The sequence below is a fragment of the Mauremys mutica genome, chromosome 7, assembly GCF_020497125.1.
Source record: "Mauremys mutica isolate MM-2020 ecotype Southern chromosome 7, ASM2049712v1, whole genome shotgun sequence".
Taxonomy (NCBI): Eukaryota; Metazoa; Chordata; order Testudines; family Geoemydidae; genus Mauremys; species Mauremys mutica.
The window spans coordinates 8,494,630-8,521,339 of record NC_059078.1 but is presented as its reverse complement, the minus strand read 5'-3'; the positions used below and the strand labels follow the sequence as shown (position 1 = coordinate 8,521,339).

At 43.2% G+C, this 26,710-nt stretch overlaps 1 protein-coding gene across 2 annotated transcripts in view; it reads left to right on the top strand.

Moving 5' to 3' along the window:
* Positions 1-26,710, top strand: part of TAFA4 (TAFA chemokine like family member 4) — a 107,334-nt gene that overhangs the window by 60,608 nt on the left and 20,016 nt on the right. For both annotated transcript variants that reach the window (XM_045022837.1, XM_045022838.1), the window contains exon 4: positions 26,081-26,236. In XM_045022837.1, coding sequence (XP_044878772.1) covers positions 26,081-26,236 — 156 coding nt within the window. The remainder of the gene's footprint in view (positions 1-26,080; positions 26,237-26,710) is intronic.

The following is a 26,710-nucleotide window of genomic DNA, read 5'->3' as shown; positions in this document are numbered from 1 at the left end:
GAATCCCTGACCCATCCAACCCCCCTTACTCCTTGTCCCCTGACTGGTCCCTCCCAGGACCCCCTGCCCCTAACTGCCCTCTTGGGACCCCACCCCCTATCCAACCCCCCTGTCCCCTGACTGTCCCTACCTCTATCCACCCCCCACCCCCTGACAGGCCCCCCGGGACTCCCACACCTATCCAACTACCCCCTGCTCCCTGTCCCCTGACTGCCCCCTGGGGCCCCTCTGCCCCTTATCTAACCACCCTGCTCCCCGCCCCCTTACCATGCCACTCAGAGCACCAGGACTGGCAGCCCCACCGCCCCGCCGGAGCCAGCCACACCGCTGCGCAGTCTAGAGTACCGGGGCAGGCTGGCGGCTCTTGCAGCCGCGCTGCCTGGCAGGAGCTCGCAGCCCTGCCTCCCAGAGCGCTGGCGGCACGGCGAGCTGAGGCTATGGGGGTGGGGGTCAGTAGGGGAGGGGCTGGGGGCTGGCCTCCCCGGCTGGGAGCTCAAGGGCCAGGCAGGGCAGTCCTGCAGGCTGGATGTGGCCCGTGGGCCGCAGTTTGCCCAGCTCTGGTATAGATAGCGAAATGAGGGGATGTTATGAGTTTTCTCCTTTAGGCCTGTACAAGGTACAGGTTTGACCTTGTATTTGGCCCTTAATTTCATGACAAAACACATTCTTTGCAACCTATCTCCAAACCTGCTGGGAGAGATGGAGATAAAAACCTTTGTGGAATTTATTGGTGTGTGTAGTAGCTGCATACACTGGCTACATAAATTATCCTGTACTGTGCTATGGAAATCGCGGCTGTCGGGCTTATAAAATTGTCAGAGCGGTTTGGGTCCTCTGGTTAGTTTAAAAACCCAAAGGTAAAAATCTCTTTGAAGGAGGATTTCTAGGAATAAAGAGATCTCTTAATTAGGGTTAATGGTGTCAGCCAGCTAAGGTAACTGGTTATCCGTATTAATCTAGCCCTGAGATTGACCCTGTGGGAATGTTGCTGCTGAATGCCTCAGGTAGCTGATGAGAATGAAAGCACATGTTTTAAGGTCCGGGGAGAGGATAGTTGGAGTCTATTTTGCTCACAGGCATGCATGTGCTTAAAACTTGGGAGTTTTAAGGGCACAACATAGCTGTCTACTGGGATTCCCCTGGTACGTTCGCTAGAAGAGGATGCAGTAGCACTTCTAAAGAGATGATTAATGTAGTTGAAATAGTTATGTGAACGGGTTGCTATTAAGTAGGCTCCCTATGTTGGTGTCATATGCTATGCAACAGGAATGGCTGGAGCTTGGGAAGGACACTCTTCTGGCTGCTGTCATAAAAGAGCTGTTTGCTCCTAGTGTCCGGCTGACGTGTTCCATTACAGTTCATTCTGATGTAGGATGATATTTCTTCTCAGGCGATCTAATGGCTAGAACAATCTGATGAATTCAGGAGGGACCTTGAGTGTTTGCCCGTCAGACCAAATGGGTCTGCTGCAGAGCAAAACTGAGAGCGGGGGCCTGTCATTTGTGGGAGGAGGGCGAGGGATCAGTATTTGGGCAAGCAAAAGTTTAAGGCCGTTTTCCAAAAAATGTGAAGAATCCATTTTCAAAACCCCGTAAATGATAAACCCTTTTTCTGAGTGTTACCCAAGCTAGATGAGATGGGGCATATTTAACCCCAGGAAGGTTGGCTTCGTTTTGGGGACACCGGCACAGGTTTAGGACTCAGACTGGCAATGGAAACCTAGCTGACTGCTCTGTAATTTAAGCCTTTGTAGCATACCTCTCAAGCGAATACCTGAGCGGCTGACTTATCAGATCTCTTGATTTCTGCTCAGATAACTTATTCAAGTGCTATAAAAATTCCACGGTTCACCTGTGCCACCACTGTTTTTCTGTGTATAAAAGCCAGGGCCAGTGTTAGGGGGTAGCAAGCCCGGCAGTTGTCTGGGGACCCACTCCACAAAGGGCCCCACAAAGCTACGTTGCTCAGGCTTTGGCTTCAGCCCGGGGTGGTGGGACTCAGGGCCCTGGGCATCAGCCTTGTGCAGTGGGGCTTCTTTCAGCCCTGCGCCCCAGCAAATCTAATGCCAGCCCTGCTTGGTGGCCCTGCCTGAAACCTGCTCGCGGTCCCCCAAGCGGCCCCAGAGCCCTGGTTGAGAACCACTGACTTAGATGCCTCTGAAATCCCAGTTGTTTAAGGGTACAGCCACACTACCCGCTGGATCGGCGGGTAGCGATTGATCTATCGGGGATAGATTTATCGTGTCTCATCTAGACATGATAAATTGATCCCCGCTGCGCTCCCCGTCGACTCTGGAACTCCACCAGGGCGAGAGGCGGAAGTGGAATTGACGGGGGAGCCGCGGCCATTGATCCCGTGCCGTGAGGACGGGAGGTAAGTTGAAGTAAGATATGTCGACTTCAGCTACGCTATTCTTATAGCTGAAGTTGCGTATCTTACATCGACTCCCCCCCAAGTGTAGACCAGCCCTAAATCTGCCCCCTGTTAGCTACTTTGATTATATTAGTAATGTCACTTTTCATTCCAAAATGACAGGGCAACACTGATGGCAACTTGTCTATCACATCTTGTTCATCGTGTTCAGTGCCAAAGCTATAAAGTGTATTTAACAGTATACCATAAATAATTTCAAGATGGTAATACAGTAACATTGGAAAACAAGTATTTAGTTAGCCAAATCAGATGACTGCAGTGCAATACGCTGCTAGAGAGGAGATGTACTTTCATATCTCAGTCTCAATTTTGAATCCCAGCAGGCAGAAAGGAAAAGTCTACCCTTGAAACCTGACGGAGGCTTATTTGCGAAGTCTTATAGATTTCTTTATGTAACAGTTCTAAGCAGTCTTGCCCCTAGTGACCTAATTATGTCACCTGCATGCTGCACAACTTCGTACTTAAAGCAGGACTGCCACAAGGCATGTGAGCTTTGTAATGAAATTCCCCGTAAATTGGATTTTGTCTCTTTGCTTCACTATGAGCTGCTGACTTCAACAGTTTACCAAAGGTTGGAAGCTCAACTGTTTTCATTTTGTTTTGTTTGTTCCTTCTGAAAGGCCAAGGATGTGATGATACAACTCGTAAGTCTTTTTAATCGTTACCATGTAATTAGAGCTCAGAGAGGCTGGAAAAAGATGTCATGTGAGAAAGTTCGTTTCCTTTAAAAAGCTCTCAGAACATGTAAGGGAGCCTTGAGGGGGCTTTAGGGGGAAAACAGTCGTGGAAGTTAGGGAGGGAAGGAAAAATACCCAACAAAATTATTTTTTTTTAGGGCTGGGAAGAAAAAAATCTCTGGCACCACTCGGACTCATTCGCAGATAAAAACAATTGAATACTAATTATTTTGAAAATGCCATGTCAAAGCAAGAAAGAGACTGACTCTGTAGTCCAGTGGTTAGGGCCCTGATATGGGAGATCCAGATTCAAGTCCCCATGTCCTACCCACTGCACTGGGGGTGTTCCTCATATTTACTCTAGAAACATATCAATAAGTTCTTGGTTTCGTCTCCGTGTGGGACAAGAAAAACTTTTTGCACCAAGCTCTAATATTGGCAGCTTTCTCCCTTTGCTTCTCTCCTACTAATCTCACGATCTCTGAGGTCTTAAGCATTTTAAGACAATCCTCTGAGTGCTTACACCCCTGGTTTTATTTAGGGCCTGAGCCTCAACTGGTGTGAATCAGCAGAGCTCCTTTGGCTGAGAATATGGCCCATAGTATTTTGAAGGAATGCACAAAGGTGCATCGATCCAGATTGATTTATTGATCTTTTATCTGTCATGAAAAATTCTTGGTTCCTGTGAAAGTCACGTGTGAAATCTCCATTATTTGTTACATTGTGAAGAAATAAAGTTATTGCACCAAATGCTCCACAACATGAAAGCACCTGACTATATGGTATTGTTTTGCCAACTGAATCCCTAAGGGTAGCCAACATTTGGAGTTGGGGGTTTGATTCCCAGCTCAAAGGGGCATACTTGCGTTAGCTCTCATTGAGCCAACATGCTAAAAATAGTAGTCTTACTACTAATAGTGCAGTAGCATGGGTAGCAACAAGCGGTGGGTAGGGTTAGCCACCCGTAGTACAAACCTGTCCGGACCCCGGGCATACTTATGTGGGTGGCTAGCCCATAGCCTGCTTGTACAACGCTACTATTTTTAGCATGCTAGCTCAATGAGAAGTAGTGCAAGTACGTCTCCTCGAATTGGAGATCACGACCCCAGCTCCAAGTGTAGACATATCATAAGTCACAGGACTGCATAGGAAACAGTGGGACTGCCACTCTGATATGTTTGCCCTTAGTTTTTAAATCAACAGCTGTTTGTGGAATTAAGTACAAGATTGCAGAACTTAAAATGAAAATCCTGGCTGTTTTTCCCAAATATTCAGTTGGGCCAGAGGTAAGCTGTACTTTTCCGTGGCATACACCAACATTTGCGTGGCTTGAGTTTTGTTCTGCATCTACAGAGCAGCAGGCCAGAGGAACTCAACATAAGCATTGGTTTTGCAGAGAGCTTCTCCACCAGGCCTGCAGGCTGTATACTATGACAAATGAAAAAGAATGCAAGGTGGTTGCTGTATCACTGAACAAGATTTCATTAACTATCAGTTAAAAGGAATATCAAACCCTTCCCTCTCAGTTGAAGACTCAGCAATTGGTATAATATTGTTAAGGAAGAAAGATGTTCAAGTGGACACGCGGGGCTCAGCTGGCATTATCTGAAACTATGATTAATATAATTGATATTTCAGGAGGGATTTTAGGTTATGCTGCTAGATTTCTTTCCTCCCCTCATGGGTCTAGTTCTGCAATGATTCTTTTACAATGATTTTCTTTCTTTCTCTCTTTCTCTCTTTCTTTCTATTTTGGATGTCATCCTTTGTCAGCCATGCTGTAAATGGATTTAGGAATGTTTTCCCTTTTAATTTTGTGCTTTGCTTTGAGTCCTATGTGTTTTATTAACTGGGTTTATTTTTGCACTAGTTTTGGGGGTGGCAGCTACGGGCTTCATTAATGGAAGTCACGTGTCCCACCATCCTAACCAAGAGGCTGAAGACAAAAAGGAAGGATAGACTGGCTTAGTAGCGGAGAGTGGCCAAGGGCCCGTACTAATGATTTGTCAGCTCATAGGTGGACAAAAGGGGAAAATCACCTTTTGAAGATGAAGGCCCCGATCCAGATCCAGGAAAGCCATTAAGCACACACTTAACTCATATGTTTGAGGATCTGGGACTGAGTGATCACTGAGCATGACAGTTACCTGCTTAAAGTTAAGCATGTGCTTAAGTGCTTTCCCGGGTCAAGCCGGTACCTTGTGTAGTTGTTTACATTAATGCAGAGTGGGTGTAAACACTACCATTAGGATGTTAGCAAACTGCCGTACATTCTTATTCAGTATCTCTCCCTTGTAACACTATGGTATGATGCAGTATGCAGATAGCTGAGTAAGAGGAGGCATTAGTTTTCAACATGAACAAGTCCACTGGGTCATATTAACCTCCTTCAGTCTCGGTGTTTAAATAATTAAAATAAGCGAGATAGTGTTTAACTATATGTATTTAGAGGGTTACTGGAGGAGCTTGTTAGTTCAATACCCTAACATATTGTCTTAAACCTTTCTGAGCTCCAGGATGCCTTATTAAATATTTAGTGTATATTGCTGAAAAAGTCGAGATTTGCCTCTCTCTGTTTTTGGCAACTGATATTCTCAAATGGCTTTTTTATCCCTTAAAATACTGGCCACATATAAATAAGTAGCTTTCCAAATTTGTCAATACCTGCCATAAGGGAAGACAGTCCAATATTTTTCATTTTGTTACTATAGATCTTGATAGTACAGCAAGAACTAATACTCACGGAAAGCTTTCTGTTAGCCAGTCTTTATCCCTGAGTTACTGTAAAAACCTCTCCGATACCTTTTTTAAGTGATTGATTTGACAGCAATTCCTTCAGATAGAAGCAAAATACGTGTCAGTTGATGACCATGGTTTGAAGCTGTCGATATCTTTCTGCTCGTTTCCAAAGCAGTCAGAATGAAATTAGCTAATTGAACAGTAATTATATGTATTCACTGTTGAATGGTAGTTATGTGTGACAAGCGCTTAGTGCTTGTGAACTAAATATGTGCATCAAATAATTCAGAATGTTACATTTTTAAAAGTTAAGGCATTACCCTGCACTAGTGACATCACTGGAAGTTTTACGACTGACTTCAGAGAGCTCAGACTCGGCCCTGAGAGGTGTAGCTCTTCTTGCGAGGGAAGAGGGGAAGATTTTTCTTTATACTAAACAGAGTTGTTTAAGTTTTGCTGTATAACGGGGCACAAGGTAGCTTAATGGATTAAAATTGCAGCAGTGATCTTGTGTCTTAATTGCAGTGAATTGTGGGCAAGGCAAAGACCTCTAGGAAAGGACTTTGTAGTTTCTGTTGAGCCCCTGCTAGAGCATACCGGATAGTAAACAACAACAAAAATTATCATACCGAGCCCAATGGCGTATGACAATTGTTTGTCTCTGCTCAGTGCTGGTGAATGGGCAAGGCAGAACATAAACCAAATTGTATCTAGTCTCCTGGCTTCTTACCGGGTGAAGTTGAGGCAATGTTTCTTCTGCCGGTTACTGTAAAATACTCATTTTTCCTGGTACTGGTGCCTCATCAAACTCTTCTTGCTGTTCCATAGCCTGAAACTGAGATTTCCTTTGTTTGGATTTTTTGTTGAGAAGTCAGTTAGGCAAGGTGAATGTATTTTGTGGAGCTGTATGGAGAACCTTATGAGCAAAGATATTTTCTGTTTCTAATGGTAAGCTAATTGATTCTCTGCATCCCTTGAAACATAAGCAAGCCAATAGTCCGCCCCTCCTCAAACGCTTTAAATTACCCTTTATATGCTCTTAAGTAAGGTGCTGGACTGCTAACCTGTTGAATCTATGACATAGGTTATATTCATTCTAGTATATTGCCATGTATCCTTATTCTGGACCTTACCTGTTCTTCAAGCTGCGAATCATAATCGGTCACATCATGGTTGCTACTATTATCAAGGAAGAGTGAGGAAATCCTGTAAGAGAAGACAGTCCCACTTTTGACAAGATAATTCAAGGTCAGATATGTTCCGGTATTTCACCAAAGTGCCCTCATGCTTTACATGGTTTAGATTAGCAGTTATAGCTCTTAAAAAAAATGAGGAGTACTTGTGGCACCTTAGAGACTAATCCTTATTGCTGAATTGCTGCTTTGAATTGACAGACACTTTAAAAGTTTATTTAAAGAAAAGACCTACCTCTGGTTGAAACTGTCAAGAATGTTTAAAAAATTATCAATTTCAGTCTCTTTTTACCTAATTTCCATGTCTTTTCTAGCTCTATATTACAAAGCATTCCTGATGAGAAATTTCAGTGATTTTAAATAATTAAAAAAAACCAACCCAACTCATGCTTTACAGATGCTGTGTACTTTTTAATTGCAGAATACAAAAAGTCTTCCTGCAGGGGATAAATGACACTATTTTTTCTAGTACATTGAAAGTAGCTGTCAAATTTGCTGCTGAATAGCGTCTCTGATTCAGTGTCTTGTAGTTAGGGAAATTTAATGAATACATATTGCAGACTGCGGTGGCTCCCAGTAGGAGGGTTGCTGGGTTTTTTCTTTTTGACCCACTTTGTTGTTTGTTTTATGTATTCATTCAGTTTTGTGAAATACCCGTGTTGTTGTTTTAATTTATGGAAGGGATGCCAACAACAAAAATCACAACAGGAACATAAACAAAAGTCTACGCATAAATAAATCCACCTCAACCCAGACACTCCTCAGCCACCTTAGAGAAGGGAGGCGGGGGAGGGAAGATAGACTTTGTAGCTGTCCAGAAGGTTAAGAAATCTGGACTAAGGCAGAGAGGGAATTCCAAAACCGGGTTCAGAAAAGAGCTACAAGAATGATTCAAGGTCTGGAAAACCTGCCTTGTCGTGAGAGACTAACAAAGCTCAATTTAGTTTATCCAAGTGAAAGTTAAGAGGTGACTTGATCATGTTCTACAAGTACTTCCATGGGTAAGATATTTCTGTTGCTAGAAGCCTCACTAATCTAGCAGAAAAAGGCCTAATGAGATCCAGTGGTTGGAAGCTGAGGCTGGTCAAACTTAGCTTAGAAAGAAGGCTCAGTTGTTCAACAGTGAGGGTAACTGACCAGTGGAATAACTTGGCAAAGGTCTGTGGATGGATTCTCCATCTCTTGAAGTCTTTAAATCAAGACTGGTTGTCTTTTTAAAACACCTGGCGGAGCTAAAATAGACGTTATGGGTTTGATGCAAAAATTACTGGGTGTGGTTCTGCTATACAGGAGGTCAGACTAGATGATTCTAATGGCCCCTTCTGGCCTGAAATTCTAGGAATCTAGGAACCAAGGACCCTTTTCGGAGAATACTCTGCCCAGAGCTTCCTCTCGTTTGTACAAGTGCCTCTGCTGATCTCAGACTGCGCAGTATATCGCAGGGAGAGAAATGCCTCTTGGGTAACCAGGTTCCAAACCATGTAAGGATGTATTGGTTAAACCCAGCATTTTGAGTTCCACCTGGAAGCATGTGGGAAGCCAGTGCAGATTACTGAGGGTTTAACGTGCTCCCAACATGTAACTCCTGAGTAAGCGGCTGTAGCATTCCATCCCCAGGCTTAGCCCCATGTAGAGCTCATTCAGGCGACCTGATCTTGGGTGACAAAGGAATGGATTCTTGTGGCAAGGTTCACGTTGGAGAGAGCGGCCCACACACGTCTTGCCTGACACAAATGGAAAAAGTGCTTATTGCTACAGCAACTAGCTGGGCATCTACAAGCAGCCCAGGATCTAACCTCCTCTCCCCCCAAAATAGTGGGGCACCGATATGAGTTCAAATGGCTCCCCCCAGCCCACCAATGTTCTCTGTGGGGAACGCTGGAATCCAGCAAGGAAATGTGATTCAATCTCACTGAATCTTTGCTCCGAATGGGGCTTCTTAACTCTGCCCTGGAAATAAAGGAGATGGGAGTGGCTGTTGGGTTAAAGGGAACTAGAGACGTCTCTGAAGGGAAACCCTAGGAACAACCACGCTTAGGAAGAAAGCTTAGCCTGAGCTTTTCATGATTGCTATTTGAGCTAACAAATATCTAAACCCCAGGGAGGAGGTTAAGTGTGCACTAAATAGTGTGCCAGATCCTCAGGTCCTTGATTTCAGGGCCAGTTCAGAAGCCAGGCCTATGGGCTGCTCTGAATTGTATTGGCGAGCCATGGCCCCAAAAGGGGCCGTCTGCCAGCTGGGGACCACCAGAGCACGCTGTCATCTGGCCACGCCTCCTGTTCTGCATGGGGCATGAAGTACACCACAGTAGCCGGTAACGCTGGCTTAGTTGGGGACTTGTCTCTTTTCTGCTCCCTTGCACCATCCATCAGTGCAAAGGGAGGGGGATGGGGCCCAGGATCTGGCCCGGTGGATGTAGGTCCCCCAATGAGTGGATTGCTTAGTGGATTATCATTGTCATTGCGTTTAGCGACAATGCCATTTTTATGTTCTCACTCCTGGAATGTATTCGCATTAAAACTGACAAGCAGGGGTGCAATGGGTGAAGCTACAATGATTCTATATAGCTGACCGTAGCTCAGATATCCCAGGACAAGAATTTGTAACTGCTGGGGACAGGTTTGGATTCTGACCCATTCTCAGGGAGGTAGTAATTTTAATTCTTCTTAGTGTAAACAAAATAATTGAAGTGAAGTACATAGGCAAACTTCATTTTTATAGGCCATGCCCAAAGGCCCAATTCTATAAGGTGCTGACGATCTTAAACCTACACTTTAAGCCAACGGGAATGCTGTGTATGTTCAGCACTTCACCAATTGAGCCCTAAATGCATCAATATGTAGCCTTTTTAAATTGAGCCTGTTGTGTGTTTCAGGTGGTTGAGCTTAAATGTAGATCGTTATTTTCTTGATTCTCAAAATACAGTATGTTTGGGACACTTTGTATGGGGTGAAAAAACTGCTTAGAAATCAACCATTTCTGTGCTACTGTTGTGGAATGCAGCTGTCTTGTGAATGCTTTTCAACAAAGTCCACTGCCAGGCCTTACATATTTATGATAACCCCAAGCCACCGACTGATCTGCCACTGATCTCGGAATGAAGGAAAATATTCATCATAAACAGAGCATCATCACAGCAAAGGACTCACAATATTTTATGCCCTGCACTGTATTTTATTGTTTTAAATCCAATGACTGGTTTTTGTGTGTCAGGGGTGGGGAGAACCATGAAGGGGGAAATTTTACTTTGACTTCTATGTTGTAATATTTATGCTTTTAGAAGCAAGAACACGGAAACCTACGTCAAAATTTTCTTCCACTTTATATCTACTACAAATGAGCGGGCTAACAATATGTCAGCGGGAAGTTTTGAGGCCATATATCATCTATAAGATGACAAATCAGATAAAAAGCTTTTGCAAAGCCATTACTTTGTCAGCAGTTTTATGCTGAATGTTTTGCCAGTTGCCTAATAGCAATTGGGGTTCTTATTTAATAAGCTATTAGATATTTTTTACACAGTGATATTAAATTGCTGGGATTTTTTTTAAAATACAGTTTGGCATTATAGAGATCTGTATTATTTCCTTGAAGTCTCTATTTACATGTGTTTAAATAATATTGGGCCATAAGTGCCATTAATTTGGTCACAGTGGAGAGTACTGCTTAAAAATCGATGGTACAATATCTCCCACTGTGTGTCAATTCCATTATTTAATCTCCAGTGACTGGTAGTGTGCACTCCAAAAATTAAACTGATTTCCCCCAACAGCAAGTCTTCTAATTTCCTGTGCTCAGAGGAGCGTTTATATAATCACAAATGCAGTTGCAAGGGGACTGGATGGGCATTAGTAATGAGATACAGAACCTTTCACCTCAAGGTCACTGTTTCTAATCCAGATCTGATTGGAGGGACTGCGAGTGCCTTCTGACAGGTGTTTGGTGTGAAATGAGCTGAAGTTCTCAGTACTGTTAGTGAATAGATAGCCCCATCACAGGGGCTTTCTTTTTGGCAGTCTCTTCAGGGAGGTTCTGGGATGAGTGCAGATATACTGGGAACTACCCTCTGACCTGTGCAGGACACAGTGCTTTTGCTGCTCATAATTTTAGCAAGCAGCTGTGTGAAATTAACAAGATTCTGGACAGTTTCACTGCTGCTCTTCAGAACCTTGAGGGCAGCTGGCGAGAACTGTCTAGAATCAGTGTTACTTTTCTGTGGCTGCTGCTGCTACTGCTGCTTGGAAAGGTGACGACTGGAGGTAGGGGAAGGAAGTGAAGCAATGGGGGAAGGTCCATTAAGTAGAGGCTGCTAGATACAGAGAGTGGTGGAAGTGCCCCACCACTCTGTAGCAGCGTGAAGGCTCCGGAGAAGGAAGGGGTTAAATGGATGCAGGAGGAGGAATGGTACTCTTGGGGAAGCCTCCCAATAAACACCACCTTGCCCACTCAAGATGCCAAAACAAGCCTCATTCAGAGCAGTGTGTGTAGATCTTCACAATATGAACCTCCCTCTTTCTTGCAGATTTTGATCAGCGATGAAATAGTTAACAAAGTTGACCCTGATTGCACCTGCTGTCATGATTCAGCAGCAATTAAACTGCACTTCATGCGTGTCTCAAGCACTTGCAAACCAGATGTCTTGCAGAGACCCCACGCGTTCTGCCATCTATTACACCGCAGCACATCCGTCAGGAGCAGGGCCTTTTGCTCGCTTCCCACGTCGGCCCTACTTCAGCAGTGAAAATGAAGGACTCCAGATCCCATGATCATTACCCCCTCATCTACTCACTTAATCCAAACTCTATCCTTTGGTACATTGAACTGGATAAGGTACCAGAGGGGCCTAGTACATTCTTAAGATGCCTATGGATCTAAGAACTTGTTTATAGTTAGTATCACTTGGCTTGCAAATAAGGTGATACTCAGTTTAAGATCAGGAAGAAGTGTCCCAGCCACATTAACAAGAACTTGATATTTCTGAATGAGACACAAGCAACAGGGATTAAAACAAAAGGAAAACAAAACGGGAGCAGTTTAGCTCGTCTTTTGAGAATCTGGCCAAAGGGAACATTTTGAGAGCTTTTTTTTTTTTCCGTAATGTGCACAAATTACAATGGAAAATGACCGTTCTAATTAGAGGAACATCTTTGTCGAAAGATAGTGGAACTAATGACCACTGAACGAGGTCACCTTTAATCTTATTCAAAAAGGGGAGATGGCAGGGCATGGCTGTTAAAGTCAACGGCTCTTGGGGGAGTCTGAGCAGCACCGCAGAAGTTAATGGTCTGCCCTCTCACGCCACCTGTGGCTGCTACGTTCTCCTTGAAAGCAGCCGTCGGATGTGCAACTGCTTTAGAAGTGACATCTGCTTCTCTCCCCTAGTTGTTTCCCTCACATCTGCAGCGACTGTGACAAAGCACATGCTCCTCTTCGTTCGCCCTCATTGCTCTGACCTTTCCTGGGGCTCATTTTTTATGCTTTGCCTCCTTAATGACTATTCTAATTCATTTCTGCACTTGCTGATAGTCTCATTAGGGTTCGGGGAACATTCACCTAGTGAGGAAGCCCATTGTTTTCTTGAAAAATAAAAGTTCTTCAGAGCTGAGAAGCTCACCGGTGTGCTTTGAAAATGCAATTTCCTTGCAGTTTTTCCTGCCTCTGCCCCCTGTGTTTTCTGCTTAGAAGGAGCCAGCTGTGTTTTCTTCAGCTGGCCATTTCCTGTTTTTCACACACTCCCTCCAGAAAACTCTCCTACTCCATTGCATTTCAATGGACACCAAGATCTGGACATTCAAAAATTTTGTCTTAACCACGGCACCTGTAGCTGCTATTGCTGTGGTAACAACTGACCTGCTGGCTACTGTTGTACTGTCATTGCTTCCTGTTACACATGTAGGTAGAAGTAATCACAGCTGTTTGGCTTCTGAAATGAATTTGGCCGCTTCAGCTCAGTTCACAGCAAGTGGATTTCCACATTATGGGGGGAAAATATCCCTCCTAAATATCACAATTTGCAATAGTTGTCCGTCTTGGCGGTGCTTTTAACAAAGAGAATAAGGATTGACTAGCCAGTGAAATGCCATACTGGCTTTCCCCAGAAGTGCTCTCTCCAGCACAGGCATAAAGGCACAGGGTAGTGAAACTTTCCACAGTCTGTTCCTGTTGCATGGATTATGGAGGTGCCCGGGTGACTATGTAGTTAGGGTGGGATCCACAAAGGGATGTGCAGTGCTGAGTGTCTATTGCTCAGGCTCCTAGAAAATCACAGGAACAATTTTGTGATCCCCAAGGCTGAGTTAGGTGCCCTGGCGCCTTGTGCCATGAATGGGGGGGAAGGGCAGGGGAGACAGGCAGCTAAGGATGCGATCCACAACAGCTAGCTTAGGTGGGCAGCCAGCTAGCATGCTAGCCCAGAGGGGTGTGTGCTAAGCCCTGCCTCGCTCTCAGAGATAGACGCCTCTGTCAGCTTAGTGATCCACAAACAAGAACCTGCTGCCTCAAGTCAGGAGGCTTCGGAGCCTAAGCTGGCTTTTGAGAGAGGGAACTAGGCAACTGCCTTACTCCACACAAAAGAGGTGGGCAAGGAGAAGGTCTTACTTCTAGGCCAGTGGGAGATGTGGGAGACCCCCGGTTCAATTCCCCCTTCTCTGCTGGAGGGGGAGAAAGGATTTGAAGAGGGGTCTACTACTCTCAGGAAAGTGCTCTGACCTCTTAACTATGGGATATTCTGATGTGGGGCATCTCATGTTGAAGCTGTTGCACTCTGGATAATGAAAGGGTTGTTGGAACAGGGGGACTGGACCTGGGGTCTTCTATCTCCTAGGTGGGCGTCCTAAGCACTGACCATTCCCGTTCTCCCTCTCTCTTTCTCTGGTCCAACGACCGTTGTAGTATTTATCCACAGTGGAATAGTCTGGGCCAGAGAGCAAGTGTGCATGCGAATGACTCATTGTTGGACATGGTCTGTTTCGATTAGGAGGTTGAACTTGAAGGCCCCAATGCTGAGGTCTGACTGAAGTGTTCTTGGTGCAGGACCTGAGAGTTAGAGAGCTCAGGTGGCTTAGAATTTTGACCTATCAATGTTCCGGCAAAGTCTCTCGTGTTCCAAGTGGGATCTATAAGTAACTACTGACATCTGACCACAAGAATTACACATGTGCGTGCACACACGCATATATGTAATTTTAAATGGTACCTTCTTCATAGAAAGTTGTATTAACTCGTCATATTATCAGCCTGGGAAAATATCTGATACATAAATATAGCTTCAAGAAATATTCATTACTGCAGCTTGCCAAATGAGAAAACAATCAAATTAGGATACAATGTGCAGTGTCGTTAGTGACGGCAGGTTTTTGCAGTGGAAAATAGAAATGCAGTTATTGGTCTAATCCAGGCAGAACTCTGGTTAACAGGGAATAATAAGGGGAGTCAGGCGTTTTTCTGTGACCAGGAAAAGAAAAGGCCAGAAAAGAAAGGAAAGATAATTTGTCAGGCAGCAATCGGGGCCCAACCCTGTCTTCCAACACCACCTGCGATGTCTGCCAACGAGCTTGTGGCTCAAGGATCGGACTCCTCAGTCACCAAAGGACCCCTGGGAAAAAAACCTGTGAAAGATCATCCTCGCCTCGAGGGATCACCGACGAATAAGGGGAATATAGAGCCATGAATTATTTGTATTACAATAGTACCTATATTTTGAATTGCTTTAAGAGTCATTTTTAATGCATAAATTTGGACATGTGCTGACAGGCTGACTATTGGCCTAGCCTTTGTTTGGCCTGGATGAGGTTGTGTTTATAAGTTGCTATGTGGAATAAGGGTGATGGTTTTTAAAACAGGGCATGCTTAATATATCTATAAAATGTTCTGCCTGAAGTAACTGGGGGGTTGGAGGGAAGACAAGTGGAAAAGAACTGGACATTTTCAAAAAGTCCCTCTGCAGAGAAACTGGTCAAAATGACCTGGCCAAACTTGCACAACTATGCATAATCGAATAACAGCATGAAAATAGCGTAGACAGCAAAAACATAAAGTTAACTCATGCATATTGTATGAGTTACATAAGATACTTAATATTCATGATATTCAATAGTATGATAATAACTATATAATTTGGATGTGTATAAATATGAGAGAGAGATTGTAAGGGCTGTTGGAACATCCTAGAACAAACCTATCACGACCTGCGTGCTCTGCAGGAGAATGGTACATTTCTTTTTTCTGTACGTCTGTCATTTCTTACCTTAATAGTAATTATAATCTCAAGGAACGCTCTTGCTTAAAATAAAGGTTTGAATTAATAAACCTGAGCGTGTACCTCTCTCACCCAACACAGAGGCTCCAACTGAGACCAGGGCTCATGTACATACACACACAGCCAGGTATTAAACCTAGATCTCCTGAGTCCAGTGCCTGGGCTACATCATCATTCTTCCTCTTCTGAGCAACCTCTCAGACTTTGGGCTGAAACTGAACTGAAGCGTTGAAATGTTCAGGAATTACACCTTTATTTAAAGAACAGGCAGGTTGAGAGGATCAAGAGCTCTGCAGCTCCTTGAGGGATTATCTCTCTCTCTCTTTCACAGTTGCAGAGTGGCACAAAATAGTATGCAAATGCAGCGGGGGAGGGGTTAAAAATAAAAGGCGACAATAAAAAATGGCTGTTTCTTTCTTCAGTGGGCTTGAAATTTCACTCGTGCTTTGCACTAAAAAAATGTAATTGCTAAAATATCCCAAATCCAAATAGTTGTATAACCAAAATGGAAGCGCAGGTAGATGATAAAACCTTTTAAAATGTTCTCATGCCGCTCAGAATTAAAAATGTGTTTGCGCTGTTTAGTTTCATGACCTATTATTGCTTAGCTGGCAATTGAACCTTCAGCTTGGACTATTCCAATACCCTGCTTGTCTGTTTCATCAAAATACACCCACGACAACCATGACAGCCATATAAAGCTCGTTGTAAAATGAGGCAAACTCTGAACATCATTAAGCAGCAATGATCAAGGTATAGGGTCTTTCCCAGAGATTAATGACCAGTTGAAAATTAGTTGGTGGCCCACTGCCCAGTACGTTAGCCAATCTGATTTCTTGTAACATCTCTTGAGATTCCAGTCACCTTATATTTTAATATGTGACTGTCATTTTAAAATGTCATTTCCCATTTCCCTGCCATATGTATCATTTTCATTCACAGTAACCTCCACCGGCTCTTGCTTTTCCAGGAACCAGTTCTGTTAGTGGCATCACATATTGTCACATGATTTGTAATGAACACAAACCAATTGGGAATAACTGTTGAAGCTGTTCTTTCAAAATAAGAATAAAAGGAGAAACGGGAAAAGAAAAACCTTTATACAACCCCACCTTTTAAAGACAAACATTGTTCTTAGATCTTTCATGAGCAGAATCTCAAATGATGGCTAAATAGTGAGTAATTATTTATCTACTTTCCTGTAGCGGATCTCCCAGTTAATAGGACTGTGTCTGAATTTGGCAAACTGATTTTATTTAATAGGTGAAATACACCCTTGTGCAAAGGACCAGCACAGGGTCTTTGCACTGCTTAAGTCCCATTTAAATACTATTTTGAGTCCTTAATGGGGATTTAATTAGCTCATATGCCTTGTGCTGGCTCTCTGAGTTTCACCCCTTGTATTCGGAGGCTACAGGGCTGATGTTCATTTAAAATTAAGGAAATGTTTCTTTCCAAATGTGTTCTGTTTTCTAGCACACGACGCTTACTTAATCTATAGGTAGCTGAAGCAATAACTTCTGAGCTAAAAATTGCTGTTTCACATGCTCCAAGCTCACATGGAGGACGATACCATTTGAATTAACTAGATTAATTGTTGAATGCAATTAGGCCCAAACTGGTCATTTGATATCCCAAGTGATGGGGTATCCAAAAGGCTTGATCCTCAAAATGTGTTTGGTTAAAAGAATTTCATTTCCTTTTTGAGTTGCAAAGAGCCATGTGTTTCACAAAGGAAATAACCGGTATGCAAGAGACACGTGATTATGAATAACGTAATGCTCAGCTACTATATATATATATATATATATGATCTGACCTGGAAATGGATGAGCGGTTATGTATAGAAATAAATTATGAATACTACATCAAAAAAGGGGCAAGCTCTTTTAAAATATTCTTTTAAAATATGCTTTATATATATGCTTTTTATATATATATATATATATATAATATATATATATAGCATATTTTAAAAGAATTCTCTACTGTATCTTTGAATGATACAAAATTCCCAGGACACTCTGAGACCATTACAAGAACAAAATAAAAGTCAAGGATGTCTCTGAGGCTGACCGGTGGGATGGGTGAGACTATGATAGAAAAATACGGGAAATCTATTTGATGATGGAAAAGAGCAAATGTATTTCTAAGCCTTTCCATCTGCCTCACTGCAGTTCTATGTTTGATTTCAGTGATGTTACACTGGCATAAATGTGGAGTAATTTGGTAGTGAACCAGACCCAAGGAACAGGATCTGTGTTTTTATATGAAGGGACGGCTTTCCTGCTCTAGTAGGATATTGCTTGTATCTGTACATTAGCAGCATTGTCCACTTAATTATATTAATATTGTCATCCTAGCATTTGTTTTCACTAGCAGGTGAATTAAGGGATTATAGACCGGATCCATCATGGTACTTAAGCACTGAATCCAATGAGACTACTCATGTACTTAAAGTTAGGCCTCTGTTTAAGTAACTGACTAAATCAGGACCTATATACTGTGTTCTGTGGATAGTACGTAGCCACTTTCATCAAAGTGGGTGCCTTACCCCAGGAGCTGAAGAGCCCTTCAGGGACCTAGTCACATTCCCTCTCCCCTTTACTCATGATAAAAGTGTGAAAGAAGGGGCAAATAACAGGAAGAGGACTGCCTATATATATGCTAGTGAGAGTGAATGTTAATGGGACATGGGGGAATATTCATGCAGTGTAGAGAAGAATACTGCTTATTTGCTACAAGAAAGGCTGGAAAATGCAGTCTTTTCCCTGCATTCTTTCAGAACCACATGTTCACAGAACTGAACAGAATTGGATTATGAGGTCAAGCTCCAGACAAGAAACAATTAGCACCCGTGTACTCTGAGGTGCAAGACACTTTAGATTCCATTGATACAAATGACATACGTTTGGGCCAGACTGATTACCGATACCTCGGTGAGGGAAATCCGTATTCATTAAGTTTAGCTCAGCACCAAAGCATGCAGGGGTGATTCATCTTCTAATTCTTCATTTGCTTCCAGGTCACTCTCCAACCACTGTCCTTTTTTGTGCAGCAACTTTTTTTTTCCCGTTTGTAACACCTACTCTGTCACAGCTGTTTTGATTTATCGACCACTCGGATTTAATACTTTGTTCCTTGGTGAAATCTTGGAGCTCATTTCTGATCTAAGGTCACCTACACTACTTATTCTAGGGGACTTTAATCTCCATATGGATGTGCCCTCTGACACCGGCCAAAGAATTCACTGTACTACATGATTCACTCCAGCTTTGTCAGCACGTCCACTCACCTGCACATCTGAGAGGTTGTGCTTTTGATGTGGTTAACTTCTTGGGTCTCTCGTTATGAGGGTTTGAGAGCACACACCTGGCTTTCCAATACATTTCTAGATTTATTGTACCCTTAGGATTCCACACAAATAAGTTGCTTGTTTGAAGGGGGTCGTTGCCTCAACTCATCACTTCTAGCCCAAAATGAACGTTCATTCTCCAGCTGGAATTTTGCAATGCTGGCTTGTTGTTCTTTTCATGTGCTTGTACCATTTACCCCGCATGACCCGGGAGTGCAAATGTATTTGAGGGAATGAAGGCTTTAAGGTTTTGTGTCTTATTCACGTTGTGGTTTGGGTTAAATCTTGGTGTTATGGGCTGCTGCCTTTCATTCAGGATAAATGTAATGAACTGGCTGAAACAATAACAGTTGCATATAAAACCCAGGCACGTGGAAGGCTTGAGAAGAAGCTGAAGTAGGGGGCCCAAGGGGTTTCAAATGCAGGGGTTCGGTTTGGGGGAGCTGTTTCTGTGTGAGAGCGTGTGAGAGAAGTGACTTCCACTGCCTTAGAGTTTAAGGCCAGAAGGGACCACCAGATCATCTATCTGGCCACCAAACACCACCGAGCACCTGCACTCTAAACCCAACAACCCAAAGTATTACAGCCTACAGGAAACTGAATATGTGCCCCAGATAGAGAATAGAGACTGAGTGGCCAGAAAGCTAAGCAGACAGTAACAAGAGCACTGGGTAATGTGGCACTGAGAGGAGGCTAAGAGAGGAAGGTTTGGGACATGGGGAGCAGGCTGGAAAGGCAGGTATGGAACAGTGAGCAAAGGAAGTGTCTCCTGCTATTTGATTTCTACTGTGTTCAGGGAAACTAGACTTTGTACACAATTCTTGTAAATAAATAAGACAGCATCAAAGAAAATACCTGGTTCTATCATCAATTTCTCTTCATAGTGGAAACAACCTGCGTGACCCCAAACTTTTGACTAGCAGCTCAAGGCAAAAGGGTTAATAACGTGAATGCTTTGGGACTCAGAAGTTCTTAGGCTTTGAAATCAGTTTTATAAATTAGGAGTGCACCACATCTTTGCTTGCTTGCTTTGTACTATAGACAATTTTAGGGCACCAATAATCGTGGCAGAATAGCTGGGCAGCAGCTATGTATTTAAGGAGCACAAGAACAAGGAATAACAGACTTGGCTCCTGGAATGGCCACTATTGCCTAGTAGACATTTTTTGCACCAGGTCATCTTTTGCTCATTGTGTCCAGGTCACTGTTACATATTTACCCTGAAAGCAACTGGACTTGGGCTCACTCTGATTTCTTGTGGCAAGGTGCTCCAGAATCCTCCTTTGAGAATAGCATCCTGAGAATTTCACACTGGCTCTCACCAACTTCATAGCCCTGACAAGTGAAACTGGACACAGTTAGGCTGCAGATGCAGAGGCGATCGTTAATAGAGACCCTCTGCTTTAGTCCTTTTACAGATTGGTCACAACCCAGCCTGCGGACCTCTCATTGGCTTCTCGCACAGTCACTCGGGCTGGACTCATCACCCTGCTCCAGGGGGGCATTGGGTGTCCACAACTGCAGCGCCTCCCTCTTTTGGTGTATGCCGGCTACATGCTGGCCTTCCTATCACCCTGTGCTGCTGCGCCCATGTTCTGGCCAGATCCCAGGCCCAGGCCCCCGCTCCTGGCCTGACCCCCACGCGCCTTCCCGACCACAGCACCCTGGGTGGTTGCCCATCCCTAAGGCTGGTCCTGACGGCTAATTCAGTAAATACTCTGAGTGCAGTGCTTTCCTCCCATCCTAGGGAGGGAATAGGTATTTGGTGGACTGCATTGGTGCCCAGTTTCTGTGGGGATGGAAACTAGGGTTGCACAGGGTTTCACACCTTGTCTTCTCTGCCAGTGATTAATGCCCTCCTCCCTGAATGGAGGTGGCCAAAGAAACTCCCTGAGGAGAACCTTGCTCTGGATCTGTTACCAGCAGAATGTATCCCTGCTTGGCGATTTTCCCTGTTGGCATGCCAGGGGGTAACTAAGGGCAGAATTTGGATTGCAGCTCTTGGCTATCTGCTCTTACTAGGGGAACAACTGTGAGCGCGGAGCATTTGTGTAAGAGAGCCCATAGCGGCTTTGCTCTTCAGAGTCTGACTCTCTAGAGATCACCTTCCTCTACCCCTCTTTGCAGTTCACTCTGTAATGGCTTTCCTGAGTCTTCTGCCACAGAGTTCACTTCCTATGATCTTCACTCTTTTAAAGTTCTTTAATCCCTGCTTCTCTATGGTGTTGGCTTCCCGAGAGTGCATTGATTACAAGATATTTTAAGGCCATTCATGAGCTGTTCTATCCTTATGCTCTAAGCTGCGCCTTAAAAGCATGACAGGAAGGTTTGTTATTCAGTGCAAGATGGAAATTAAAATGTGCAGAAAAGTGGAATCCCCATTCTTAAGTTCCTCCTTCATGGGGTTCTCTGCCTTTGGGCGGGTGCAATAGGTTTCAATAGATCTAGGCAGAAGAATAGTCTGTTTGAGTTGGTGGTTAGTTTTGTGGGTTTTGTTAACTCTAAAAGCTGCACCACAAGCTAAAGACTCAATGCTCCAGGCTGCTGAGCTCTGAGGAGTGGGGTGTGGAAAGCCAGCAAGCTAACACTGAGTACTCAGCATTCGCTCAGCACCTGTTCACAGGTAGGAGAAATTTCCTTACAGGTAGGAGAAATTTGCCTGGTGCTCAGAAATCAGAGTAAATACCTTTAGAGATGTGCATGGATGAACAAAAGTAGGCATGACCATGAGGATGGAGAAAATCCATTACAAGGGCAATGCAGTGAATGCAGATGATGCACATAGCAGACATCTTCTGGCTTTTCAGTAACTTCCACTGCTAAGTGGGAGTAGTGGCTTTACCCCCAACGAACTTAAGAGCTGCACTAAGAAGAGAAGGGGCAATCAAGAAGGTCTTTTATTCCACTGGAAAAGAGTAGCACTCTCAAAGCTGAGCACCCTACCTTTACCAAGAGACAATTTGAGGATGTCTTTCCTAACCTTCTTGAGCAGTCTGGAAGTATGAAAAATGGTATAATAATGTAGCTGTGATGCTGGCCGAGCAGGTGACAGCTCATGCTGAAGTCCCAGGTCAATGTGCTTGTGTATTAGTACAGCTCAAAGTAATGGTTAAATGTATAAGAGTGTATTTTGGTGTTTAAACTTCATGAAAACTAATAGGTTGTTACTTGCATTGTTTTCACTTATCTGTATCTTGTTATAATGTCGTAGCAAGTATTTACATTGTGCGTACCCCTGTAACTAAATTACCCACCAAATGTGGAAGAAGCCTCGTGGAATGCAAATTAAGAACTTTAACAGAAGAGCGCTAATCTGAAAGCAGGTGGTCATTATGTGTGATGACTGGAGGTCATTCCTCACTCACTCATCAAAGGAAAAGCCCACGTAGGTAGTGACACTGTCAGCTTGTTTTCTATGAGAAGAGGCTATAAGACTGGATTCAAAGAAAGATCCTTTATCTCTGGACTAGTATCAGAGGGGTAGCCGTGTTGGTCTGGATCTGTAAAAAGCAACAGAGTCCTGTGGCCCCTTATAGACTAACAGACGTATTGGAGCATAAGCTTTCGTGGGTGAATACCCACTTTGTCAGATGTCTCTCTGGACTGTTTGGTTCTAACAGGGCAGAATAACTGAACGAGAAGATGGAGATCCCCAGAATTATTCTGGGTAGCCCTGAGAGACTTTTGGGAAACTGACAGATTATTACATTTCTGCTACCCTGTGGAATTATAGAGTGTGACACACCTGTATATATATTTTACCTGCTTTAACGTCTCAATAACTCTCATTTCATTTTCTTAGCTAATAAACCTTTAGTTAGTTTACTATAGAATTGGCTACCAGCATTGTCTTTTTGCGTAAGATCTGGAGTACCGATTGATCTGGAGTAAGTGACTGGTCTCTTAGGACTGGGAACACCCTGATGTGATGTGATTTTTGGCTTAAGTGAGCTTTTATCATAAAGTCCAGTTTGTCTAAGAGGGTCTGTCTGTGACTCCGTGGTAAGACTGGTATAAGTTTGGGGTGTCTGCCCTGTTTTCTGACAGTCTGCCTGAGGTAGGCACTCACAGTTGTGAGCTACTCCAAACAGTGTGACAGTAGCTATCAAGACAAAGTACAAAATTCAGTTTTGTTTTCTGCAAGTGTCCTATTGTCACTGAGCACCAGCATGGCCTAAACCCTGCACTTCGCTGACATGGTGTCATGGCTGCAAACTCCACACACATTTCATTTCAAAACAGGTCTTATTTTTCAGGCTGCATGCCTAAGGCTGAATCCTGCTAGTCTTAATTAGATGAATAGTTGATTTAACAGGACTACTCATGTAAAACAGGCAGGATTTGGCCTTTAAAATGTATGTTCATTCAGCTACACATTTATTGTTGGATATATTCGATCCGTACGATAAACAAATCGGTGAGGATTTGCATCTCTCAGCATAACAGGTTAGTATCTTTTCTTAGTTATTAATTGCTGGACACCATATGCTAAGAGTTGATCTTTCATATATAGTGTATCACAGATTCAAATATGTACATTTATGTAATGTATTTATACCAAGTTTTGATTTTTAACTCACTCCCTTTTAAGGTATCATCTTTTTGGGCCCAATCTAGGCTCTGATCTTGCTCAATTAAAGACATTAGGAGTCTTGTCTTTGACTTCAATGAGCGTCGGCTCAATTGCTTCGTACCTATAGAACAGAAGACTGGAAGGGACCACCTCAGTTATTGAATCCGGTCTGCTGCTACTGCAGGCAATGGGAGTTTTTACACTGATTTTACTGGGCATTGGCTCAGGCCCTTTGTTTGATTCTATTTAACAATAAATAAATAAAAGCTCTTTAAACTAAAAACAAGTTTTTATAAAATCTCACAGATCTTCAGGCTTCTGTTTATTGTGGCTAAAAATTACCGCACAGAGAAATTGTGTAGAACAATCATTTGGAATAAAGTGGCGTGGCCAGTTTCATTTTTTATTATATATACTGACTTATGGAACATCTACTGTCTTAGAAGCAGGGCTTTTATTTATTATTATTTATTATATGACTATTAGGGACTTGCATAAAAATACACAGCCTGCCAATAAATCTAATATGGTAACTATAAAAGAGAGAATTTTATGCTGTGTTCAACATTTTTCATTCTATAAAATGCCTTATGTATTTTACTACTATCGCATATTTTGCTTAAAACAGTTGTGTGTGTGTTTTTCCCCCCTCTGGAAAAAATAATATATATATTTTACATTTTAGTGCTCAAATGGAAGAGTAAATTTCCTTTTTCGGTATTCTAGATATCTAGTTTTCTGTCCATTAAGATTGTTCTACATACCAATTTGACAGCAGAGATCAGACACATCTCCAGCTGGGTTTGAAATACTTGTGAAAGCAACACACACACACACAAAAGGGACACTGGGAAGCCAATCTAATTAAAAAAAAAAGTTTAATTTTTTTATACTCTCCATGTGTGAAAAACCTGCTTAGAAGCTTAATTATAATATTCCCAGCTCTGCTGATTTTTGGTGGCTTTCTGTTTAGCAAACTCTGGGCTGAATCCTGTTCATTTTACACACGCAAGTGGAGAAATTCCATTCACTTCAATGGGATGTTTTTGTGTGAGTGAGCAGAGCAGAATTTAGCCCACTGATATTTGCTGATGCATGTTTATAGAGAATGCATGTCTGCTTTGTGCACTGCTGTCTTCATGCGTTAACTAGAGATGGGTCAAAACTGCAAAGTTCACTTTCCCTAAACGCAGGGGTGTTCAGATCAGTGATTTTGGTTCAGTTGATATTAGAAATAAGGAACAGGCACTAAAGGCCTGATTCTGATCCAATCACTCACATTGAATATTACCTTCGGGGTAGTCCTCTTAAAGTCAGTGACTATGTGTCTCTCCTACACAGTCCCCAGTAAGGGGTGATTCAGGGGTAGGATGGTTGTGGCCAGAACCATGCTGTAGGGTAGAGCAGTCCCTGTTGATACCTCCTAACAAGCACAGCACAGATTTCTGGCACTTCATCTTTTATGCAGTTCACTGAAAGGCAACGTCTTAATATGACAAGTTCCTTGGAGCAGCCTTGTGGTGTAGTTAAAATGCACCAGAGCATATTTTTCCCATTGTGGACATTGTTTGTTTTTTTTTAATTTGTTGGCACATCATGATCACTTAATAATCAAACATATTGTCACTGAGTACTAGTGGACAATGGGGAGTGAATTATTTGGCAGTTAATTGGGGAGCTAATTCATCTTGGCCCAGCTGGTCATTAGCTGCTAGGAAATGTCCATGCTTCAGTTCATTACTGCTACGGTCCTGAGGTTTTCTGTGAGTAGGAGAACAGAATAATTCTCCAGGGCTTGTCGTCGTAAAGTTCTCAGCTTTTTTGATGTATCCAGTGTACTATTTTGAACAGTATTCTTCTACGTTTCACTTTCTTTTTATTTAACCAGGCCTTTGATAGTATGCACCCGCCGACACTTGTGTGTGTACCTTGCATTCTTTTCAGACAAAGCCCCAGAACTGCTTTGATGGCGAATACTTTACGATTCTCTGCCTCATCTTTGTGTCTAGCTAACTCATTAAAAAAAATCTTTTGTATGGCATTGGTAATGGACAGGGTGCTTTACAAACATAGATAAGACCCATCCAATGCCGTGAAGACCCTGTAATCTAAATAAGACAAGACAAACACAAGGCAAGGCACTTGTCAACAACTCAGGAGATTAAGAGTGTGGAGGTAATTAATGATGAGACGGGGAGAGGGATTGTTTGAAGTGGTGGTACTGGGGAGGGGTTGGAAGTTGGGGAGAGAGAGTGCTTGGCAGATAGGGAGAAGGAAATCCTTCCATGCATAGTGAGGGACTTGACAGGAGGCATGAAGATGGGGTGGGGGAAAGTAAAAGTGAGAGGAAATGGAGGATGAGTAGGGAGAAAGGAGAGCAAGGCAACATTATCTAGCGCTTCACAGATGAAGGCAAGGAGCTTGAATCTGATGTGATAAGGGACAGGAAGCCAGTGGAAGTATTTAAGCAGGAGATGGATGGATTTGTAGATCTTTCTGTCTATATCATTCGCCTGTCTAGTCTATCTAGCAAACTTGTCATTCTCTCTATGCATTTATAAGGGCTGGCTAATTGGTAGATGGAGGCAGATAGAAAAACCAAGCACTGTTATGATGAACTAATCTGAATTAAACAGAACATGTAAAGTGCAAGTAATGTGCCTGGTCCTACAGGGGGCGCTTGGTGCCTTCCCCTCCAGGGGCTCCAGTGAGAATCGAAGTGGCTCAGTGTCTTGCAGGCCTGTGTGCACTCTCACCACAGTAAATTGCTACATTTTCCCTGCGTTGATTCTGTTTGGCACCATGACAGTAATACCCCTCCCCCCCAACACTTCTACCTCTCTGATTATTAGGCCACCACCAAGTCAAGCAAGGGACGTGTGAAGTCGTCGCAGTGCATCGTTGCTGCAATAAGAACCGAATTGAAGAACGGTCGCAAACGGTCAAGTGCTCTTGCTTCCCGGGGCAGGTGGCTGGAACAACAAGGGCACAGCCCTCTTGCGTGGAAGGTAAGCAATCTCCCGCTCACGCCTACTGCTCTTTGGCTCTCCGAGACATTTAGTCTCCTTGATTGTTTGACTTCCTGCTGTCTAGAAAGCATAATCCTTCCTTTTGTTAATTTTGGAAACATCTCTGTTCATTGATGATAATGAGTGTGCATAAATCTTGGTGTAATTAATCCCCTTAATGTGTGTTCTTGTTCATTTCATGTCTGTGCCAATACAACTTCTTAGTTTTTCCACATTAAAAATTGTACTTTAAACTAGCCTCAAAACTACACAAGCCAAGACATTGTGAGTTTAATCATTAACCCATCCAGCTGCCTCTAGCCATAGCATCATGGCCATGGAATCATTGGGACATAAAGAAACCAGTGACTGGTCATCGATCCAGTACTTCGTAGCCACGGGCAAGCAGATTAGTACTGAGACATCTGGTTTGTGTGAACTCTCCTCTAGGCTGGCATAATCCAGCACCCTATA